Genomic DNA, 9,107 nt, shown 5'->3' on the forward strand with positions numbered 1-9,107 from the left:
TTTAGCATCCCCTTAAGCATATCCCTGTATTATTTACTTGTCGGAAGATTAGAGCGCTTAGTCGGAGGTCCGAAGCGCGCTTGGTTTTTTCCAGAAGCCTCGCTCGGCAAGGATCTGTAGTGGGCCCACTATATTTACGTCGCAACACTGATCCTCTCGGAAGCCAAACCGGTCAATTCCGCTTTTTTTATTCCTTATTTTTAGGAAACCAAAGCGCCCGATTAGTCTGTGACTTCATCAATTTCTTCTACTCTTTATCTCATGATCGGTTGATCTAGAATTCTAGAAACTAAATGGTCAAAGCTTAGCGATAGACGTCAGTAGATTCAAACAGAGCTAATTATGACCTTATCTTTCCGTTGAAAAGCACGCACGTCACCTAAGATCCTCGATTAAACTATAGTAATTGTAAGGCGCAGATGAGTCCCGTTTAACTCAAATTGTGTGTCATTAATTACCGGGATACGTGTCTTGAGATCGTGACGTCTACGGTAGCCGTTCACCACCGTGTGACGTGGGATCATTTACGCACGCAGGACCCCTGGTCTCTTCGTCTGCCACGAGATTAGTCATGGTGTGCACGAGCGAGAATCGCGAGGCGAGGAAGCGGATCAGGCTCGTCAACGACTCGAAAGCCACGGCGACCTTCATGTTCGACGTCGACCCGCTTCGGAGACCGTTCGAGGCGAATCCATGGCGCGGGCACATCGGGCCCCGTTCTCGCAAATACGTAACGATCATCTTCGCGCCGCGAGAAAACGGGATCTACGCATACCACTTTCCCTGCTTAATCCTGAATCATGTAATGACTAATTGAATTGTCGATTGTTAGAGCGCGCAACCCTTCGTACATTCGAGTAAGGGAATCGGTTTTGTATCTTACAATACCCAGATAGTACAAGACACTCCTATGAACATTTTAAGAAAATTCTTGAAGAATATTTGAAATATTCCATAAGTCATTCTTATATGTTTATAACAGTATAGATGTTGTACACACGTATGTTTTCGACTTTTGAACTGCATAAACATAATTAACATCAAGAAAAAATTCTTGCCTACTGACGTATTCACATAACACATTTTACAGAAACCAATTATCATAGAGTTGTATGGCTATTGTTGCACGACGTTACGTAAAACGAACGCACAGGGTCATTTTAATTATCCTACGAGATTGAAAAATGGCTTCGGAGGATACACGAGCGATACTGTCGTCGCTGCTCAAAATCTACCTGCGGTCTCTTCGTCGAAGAATTGCATTGACCTCGGTCAGGCCGATGCGGAGACGGAAAACGCTGCGCGAAGAATTCCGGAAACCCTGTGTCTCACTAATCACAGCCAGTCCGATGTATCAATCAAATGGGACCAAGGTTGTTGTTCATCGAATTAGCAGATGCCGTCATTAACATTTATCTCTATTCTTTACCTTGGAAAATTATTTTATATGAATGCAAAAATTATAAAATTAGAACTGTTGTAAGCATATGCATCTTCGTCAACACTTAATTTTGTGCACAGACATTGAAGGAATTTTTTCTATAACACCTACCGGCACGAGGATACTAGCGAACCAGACGGTTCTGTTCGAAGTCGCGTTCAATCCCAACCGAGGCAGCTGTTTTTTCGCGAGAGACCTCGTAGGAGATGTTTTTGCCGAGCAACAAGACCGCTCCAGGGAAGAAACCCTGGCATTTCCTGCGATCATGTCCGTACGGTTAATCGGTGAATACATTTTGTTTCTTTCTCTATTTCTTCGGCTTGCATAATGTCGTGGTTACCCAATTCGAGCGCCTCTTTTTTTTACATAGGTCACTCCTTTCCCATTTCTTCTGACGGTTGGATTCCTCAGTACGAGATACCACATGTAATTAAGATGCCTCCTTGCTTACCCTCGTCGCCGACGTACGCCACATTCCTAATACGGAAATATGGACATCTACCATTGATGTATCGCTTCGTACCGCCGGCATCGAGTCACTTCGTCGTGAAGCCAATGATGGGCATAATTCATCAGTAACTTTCGTTTAATAGAAAATTTTATATCACCCTAATTACTCATTGCAGAGCCGCGCGTATTATATAAACAATTTACTGCGCGTATTATATAAACAATATTGTACCATCTTTACTCGTGTGACAATTGTACTGTTTTAAAAATATTTAAAACGTTTTTATATTAGTATTTTTAGGGCGTTCAATACTAATTTCAGTTTTCAGTCATAAACAAATTATCATAATCCTTTTCAGAGATTATCAGATCATTGTAGTCGGTATGTTACCCGGAACTGATGACGAACGCGTTTATATGGAACGTTGGGCGATACGTTTCAATGGAAACACAAAGTCGGAATGTTTCATAGATTTTCAGGGATACACGGAATACGCGAATGTCAGCTTTAGCGATCGAAATACCGTGTGCTTCGCACCGACCTTTCCAGGCTGTCAAAGCCAGCAACAGTTCTACATGCGAAATATTACTCGACACACGATACAGTAAATTTCTATAATGACACTGTTATGTAATATTAATTCTGTAGAACATATTTTATTAATACTTAGGCTGGTATTATATTTGTCGTACATTTGTCAAGCGTGTTGACTGGCTGCAAAATAGAAAATTTCTAGAGACTCAACAACTTTTCCATTCTGCAGTCAATCAACACGCGTGAAAAGTTTGTCGTACGACAAATGTAATATTAGCCTTATTAGTAGTAAACATTCATTACGTAGGATAATGTAAAAGGCACCAATGCAAAATGATACATTGCATCGAAATTGGTTTAATAGTTTTGCCCTGAATTAAATTTAAAAATTATAAAAATAATTTTTTAATTATGCTTGTCTAATTTTTCCTATTGTTACAAAAAATTAATTAATAGTATTTCTATGGAAGTAGATTAGGAGTAAGTATTAGTTAGATTTAGATTGTTATGCTTTCGATTAATCCCGATCTCCTTTATAGATATGAATTTATTAATGTAACGCCGGAACTTCAAATGCGAGATGGAAATGGCAAAATTTCGTCGAACGATACCATTATTCACGACTGGTTATTCTGTCCTACGATACTCGGAAATTATGAGTTTGACGTAAATTGTATACTTGTTGTACTGAAAGATGAAACTCCTATTGGCCCTAGCGTCTGCGTAACATTACATGTGACAGGAAGATGCGAGTCTGGTTTTCTTGTGGTAAATTAATTAGTAAATAATAAAATAAGGTACAAAGAAATAATTTTTAAAGATAGTAACAAAATATCAAAATAAAGATCTTATAATAAAACCATTTCAATAATGTATTCTGTACGTTCGCCAGTCAGCGCCAGATGAATTAAATTTCGGAATTCAGGCATATAAAGATACGAAGGAATTAAGTTTCCACGTATTTAATCCGAGCCCCATAAACATCTATTTCAAAATGATGTGTAGTCATTGCGATTGGCCAATCGGAAATTTGAAGCGTGATGTGAAAATACAACCAATCGCGGACACTGTTCTTGCAGGTCAAGATAAAATTATTACTATTTCTCTTACGCCCACCTCGCTGGGACTTTACGAATTTTTCCTCCAATATTTTGTGAGAATGAGTTGTGATACGGACACATTGATTCCGAATCAGAAAGCAAGGAATATCTGTAAAGTATCCTGTTCATGTATATTGTCTACCTTGAAGGTAAAAATGTAGGGCATAGTATTACCTTAAAATAGTCTGACAATAAAAGTGTATTTTTTAAATACTTGTAATTTTAATAATTCGATGATATGTTACAATATGACTATAACAAATATAATGATCGTTCTTTCTTAATAAACGACAGGTGACAGACCTTCAATATTATGGGACTTATCCGGAGCTGAGCAAAGTTTTCCTTTGGAAACTGATGCAAATGAACACGTATACAAAATCTCATTTTTTTCCCTCCGTTTTATATAAATGTAATTCGTAAATGTTTTAATTGTGTGTGCGTGTGCATACGTTTTTAGGCTCAATATGATACTCAAAGATTTGCAACCGGGAACCTCGCAAACACTGTACATAAACTTCCCGGCGATGGTTTTACAAGAAAGTCCGGTTGTTGTAAAATTGCTTCTAACAAACGCAGCTGCTGTAACTGCTTCATGGAATATCAAGAAAGTGCAGCTCTGTTCATGTCGGCCGGTTGCAAAAACTCAAGGTCTCAAATTTCAACGTGCGAAGTACGACTGCTTGCATAGGAAAGTGTGTTCTATACAGCCAAAAACGGGAAATCTGAAGGTATAATCCTTTACAGTAGTTTTACAACAATTTTCCCCGACTTATTTTTCTTGTGTTTTAATTTATATATCATTGTTATATGTAAATTAATCGCAGCCAAGAGAAGAAACCTGGATAACTCTAGAGCTGCGTTACATATTGTTAGGGAAAACCGAGGCAAAGTGGAATTTGGATCTTGGAGACAATCGTCATATTTACTTTGTTATGACAATTGAAGGTTTATCCGAGTCCGATAATAAGCTGGATCTTTTAAACGGCAAACATTTTAAATTCCTGCCTGTTTATCTTGGAGAGAATAATCCCATCTATCAGGTTTGTTTTACTTTCAAAGATAAGATCAAGTTTGTAACATCGAGGAAATCTTTCAGGTATGTTGGGTGCATAATGGTATGAATCATAGCATTCCATTTTCCATAAGTCTGAAAACGATGCGTGAAGTAAATCAGGAATATTGCTATAAGGTTTTCTCCTGCGCGATTCCACATGTAATCGCGAATCCGCATACTTCCGTCCCGATTCTTTTAAAATTTCAGCCAAGGCAATTCGGCAGATTTAAAGTATATATACATAACAAATTTAGTAGACACAATTAATAAATTTTCTTCTTCAAATAAAGACTATACATTTTCGGCGTATCTTTTTCTCAATAGGGAAAGTTGCGTTTGACTCTGGGTGACATAGAGGAGGAACTGACGCTCGAAGGCGAATCCTCCTTGCCATATAAAGCAACAATTAGAGAATATGTGCCATGCGAAAGTAACTTCGAGGATGACGACAATATTCCCGTATACTTCAATACTGACTGCATAAATGTCTCGCACATGGCTACGCACAGCCACGTAGTTAAAATGATCATGATGCATAATAATTTGGTACAAGATGTGCTCGCCTACGAATGGAAAAGGTATTTGAAGTCTTACTTACGAATTAAACTAAACGGGCTGGAGAATAAATTATTAATAATCGGTCTAAAGTGATATCTTAAAACGGAATTATTTCTTTATCATTACCAGGCGTGAGATGTCTGAAATAATACACGTGGATATTTTTCCGCGGAAAGGTTTGATAAAGCCAATGTCCGTTAAAAGCTTTCATGTAACTATATATGCGAAAGAATATCCCTGCATGATTGACATTGATATAACATGCGAGTTTATTAATGCCAGCCAAAGACGGCTCTATCAGCGAAGCGTGTATATTCATGAAGGCTTGTCCCAAGAACTACAAGGGCAGTTTACTATCACGGAGAAAGGCATCAGCGTTCCGGTAAATAAAAAAATTTACAAAATTTCCCCGTAAAATTTTAAGAATTTAAAAATGACTTGAGAAAGTATTGATGTAAAATTAATAAGAACTTGATTTGGAGGTGCGATTTGTATAAAATTAAGTGTTCTCTTTAAACTTCTATATATTTATTTGTCTCAAGGAAGTACCGATGAAAATCTTGGAAAAACCTCAGCCGTTTTACAAAACTATAACGATTCGATGTTCGGTTTATAGCGTGGAAGATAAGTCTCTGAAGGTCAGTCTAATAAAAGAGCTAACAAATGCACCGCCGAGAGAAATATGCCTCGAGGAAAATGAGAAAATAATAACATTCGGGAAAGATGATATCATCCGGTCTTCATTTATTATAGAAGGTCTACTATGGTAAAATATTTAATTCTTATAAATATTATAATAAGCAAGATAATTCCAGATTAATCTCTTGAAAATGACCGTTTCCAATAGTTTAATACACTTCGTAACATCTTAGGGAAATAATCAATAGTAAATTGTTCAAAGACCTGATGCAAGATATTTTGGGGAAGGAGTCGAATTTATTTTACTCGCAATTCAGAATGAGTTTGCGCGAAAGAAAAAGATTGATACGGAGATCGCACATCTCACCGCCGCGAGCGTTAATTAATCGTATGTTCGAAGAGGTACGATTTTACTTTCGATCGATGCTCCTTCTTTAAAGAATCAATTGATCAATTGGCTTTATTTTACAGATGCTGTTTATCATAATGCACGAAGAATTCGCTTTAAAGACGGCACATTTAATTGAGCATACAGATATCAGACACACGGACTACTTGAATATGGTACCCAGCGTGAGCAGGAAAAATACAATCAGGCGAGGTATGACGAAATATATTTTATTCTCAACAAAATAATCATTTATCTTATTCTCTCCTTGCGAATCCGTTTCAGAAACGTCGTTACATCGAGACGAATATTCCTCCGTGGTGTCAGAATTAGTACCTTCGGCCAGAATATCCTTCGCTGTATAATTGTAAGTAGCCGGACGATCATATGTGATCGCCGCTGCTTCTACTCATTACGACATAGGGATCCGGGATTCTCTTGCAAGATTGCAAGAGATGTGGGTATGCTGGTACATAGAACGGATATCGCATATAAGTCTAGAGACGAGATTGGTACTTGAGATATGACGATTCGTTTGATTCAATAGAATTGACATATGCATGTATCTTCTAGTCGTGTACGGACGGTACAAAGAATCTCTAAATTTTTGAATGTAACAATATATAATATATTTGATTAATACGAGTGTACAATTAAAAAAAAAAACATAAATCGAGAGAAGTAATTTTACTTTAATTGTAAGAATGAAATAAGAAAATCTAACACATTATTACGTGTGCAATCAAGCGACACGGTAGTGTCTCGCGTAGCGAGTATACGTGTGTAGCGAGACGGACCGTGAATCTTTCACGCGAGACGATTTTTCTGAGAGTTGATCGATCTCAATAACGGCTGATCCGAGCGGCTTTTAACTACATTCAATGAATAGCTTGGGTTCGATTTATATGATAAAAGTGTTTTTATTTTTCGCCGATGTGCCCTATCAGCGGAGATATTGCGATGCCAAGTTTAGGCTAGAGAGTACAAATATTTTAAGATACTCCGTTTTCATCATCGTCCACCAAATGTAGGCAAGAAGGGACTGCGGAAAGGGTGAGAAAATGTGCACGGGACACTTCGTTGATTGGACGGCCAGTATTGCCCCGCCACTAGACTCGTGATGCCCACTACTACACGCATAGTGTATCGGTGTGAGATGACACACTAATACCCGTTTCTACCAACGCAGTTTAACTTTAATCTCGGTTCAACTTGCATTGTATCTTTCTCTAGTTTTATGAATTGGAAAAGGACAAGAAGTAATTTAAGCTGAGATTAAAGTTAATCTGCATTGGTAGAAACGGGCATAAGAGAACGAGCACGTATGTACATACATACACAAGATTGACCCGTTTGAGAAAAAGACAATAATTACTCGAAAATCTAGTAGCAGATTGTAGAAATACATATATTTTCATATTTTCTGTACATACAGTCCATGTTTACAATATGTCATAAGTATTATTTTTTATAAATGTGTGAAGATATAACTAAACGCATAACTTTCACAGCAATTATAGTGCAATGGTACTTTAATTTTGCTTTTATGTTCTTAGTATTTTGTTTAAAAACATTGTAAACTTATGAAGCTCCAAAGTAATAAGATTGTGTTTAAGTACAAATTGACTAATATTAATCATACTATAGTTTTATAGTGTAATGGTATTTTAATTTTCTTTATGTTTTTAATATTTTGTTTAATAAAATATTAGAGACTTATAGAATTTTTAAGTGATAAAGTTTTGTTTAAGTTAAGGTACAAACATATTTTTAAGATTCAACGTGTAAAAAGAAAAATCTGTTTGAGAAGAAAATTAAATACCGTTTTAATTACACAATATCTTATGATTTACTTGCACATATACATATGTATGCGTGTATGCAAATTCATCTATTCATATTGAATTATATATAAGAATGTCAATAGATCTGCGTATATAAAATTGGGATCTATACGAAAAGATATAACTATATGAAATTATGTAGAAAGGGAAGAGTGCCAATGTGAGCCACAAATGAAGACGGTTCTCACAAATTAGAAACAAAATTTCTCTTTAATAAACGTTTCGACCCTCCTTCGGGTCTTCCTCAGTAAAACTCGTTTAAATCGACTAAAGCGTATTTTTAAGGGATCAGAGTATGTGATTTGGGAATCATTCCTCTATCAGCGATAATCCCAATATATCTCTAAATGGTCCCAGACATAAAGAGGACTGAAATACTCAGGTCGACAGAGGGATGAATACGTTACACTGGTGTTAACACGACTGTGATACAGTTCATTTGTGGCTCACATTGGTACTCTTCCCTTTCTACATATTTTCTTTTTGGGAGCCTTCACAACATTTTGGAATATATATGTAAAAATGTTGTGAAGGCTCCCATATACAGGGTGTCCTGAAATTCGCGAAGCAAAATACCATAGCAAGAAAGTCGTCGAAAAAATAAATTAAAAAGTTATTTGCCATTTTTCGTTCCGAACAGTAGTTTTTTTTAGATAAAAAGGTTCAAAACAGGCCAATCGTACACTACGGTTGAACGGAAACCTGTCCGTCAGTCGCGCGTTGATAGTGTTAGTGCGTTAATATATATATATATATATGTATATATATATATATATATATATATATATAGAGAGAGAGAGAGAGAGAGAGAGAGAGAGAGAGAGAGAGAGAGAGAGAGAGAGAGAGAGAGAGAGATAAAATTCAACTGCTTATATCTGAGCGGTTAGATATACTCAGATATGATTAGATTATTTATTATTTTGTTTCGTTGTGTGTTTTATAGTATGTTTTTGTTGCTCCTGTCTGCTTGGGAATTGGGCCCCGCAAATGGGACATCTATACGTGACCGAGCTTATTGGGTTATCTGTCCATAAAACAATTCTCTTTTAAATTTCTTATACATTGTCTTACTATACTATAGACGTCTTTAAGGGG

At 36.7% G+C, this 9,107-nt stretch overlaps 1 protein-coding gene across 3 annotated transcripts in view; it reads left to right on the forward strand.

Moving 5' to 3' along the window:
* Positions 1-7,926, forward strand: part of LOC105563372 (coiled-coil domain-containing protein 108) — a 10,948-nt gene extending 3,022 nt beyond the window's left edge. Inside the window, exons 3-18 of one of the 3 annotated variants that reach the window (XM_012014922.1) lie at positions 537-802; positions 1,091-1,373; positions 1,522-1,725; positions 1,812-2,016; positions 2,251-2,496; positions 2,966-3,194; positions 3,319-3,675; positions 3,821-3,897; positions 3,987-4,257; positions 4,354-4,629; positions 4,908-5,161; positions 5,271-5,523; positions 5,684-5,907; positions 6,014-6,182; positions 6,252-6,381; positions 6,454-7,926. In XM_012014922.1, the coding sequence (XP_011870312.1) occupies positions 537-802; positions 1,091-1,373; positions 1,522-1,725; positions 1,812-2,016; positions 2,251-2,496; positions 2,966-3,194; positions 3,319-3,675; positions 3,821-3,897; positions 3,987-4,257; positions 4,354-4,629; positions 4,908-5,161; positions 5,271-5,523; positions 5,684-5,907; positions 6,014-6,182; positions 6,252-6,381; positions 6,454-6,533 (3,524 nt within the window). In that variant the 3' untranslated portion in view covers positions 6,534-7,926. Of the gene's footprint in view, positions 1-536; positions 803-1,090; positions 1,726-1,811; positions 2,017-2,250; positions 2,497-2,965; positions 3,195-3,318; positions 3,676-3,820; positions 3,898-3,986; positions 4,258-4,353; positions 4,815-4,907; positions 5,162-5,270; positions 5,524-5,683; positions 5,908-6,013; positions 6,183-6,251; positions 6,382-6,453 lie in introns of those variants that run through there. The other 2 variants (XM_012014920.1, XM_012014921.1) reach the window with 2 other exon arrangements.
* Positions 7,927-9,107: the final 1,181 nt, after the last annotated feature.

The sequence above is a fragment of the Vollenhovia emeryi genome, unplaced genomic scaffold (assembly GCF_000949405.1).
Source record: "Vollenhovia emeryi isolate VEMERY1.0 unplaced genomic scaffold, V.emery_V1.0 DF939177.1, whole genome shotgun sequence".
NCBI lineage: Eukaryota > Metazoa > Arthropoda > Insecta > Hymenoptera > Formicidae > Vollenhovia > Vollenhovia emeryi.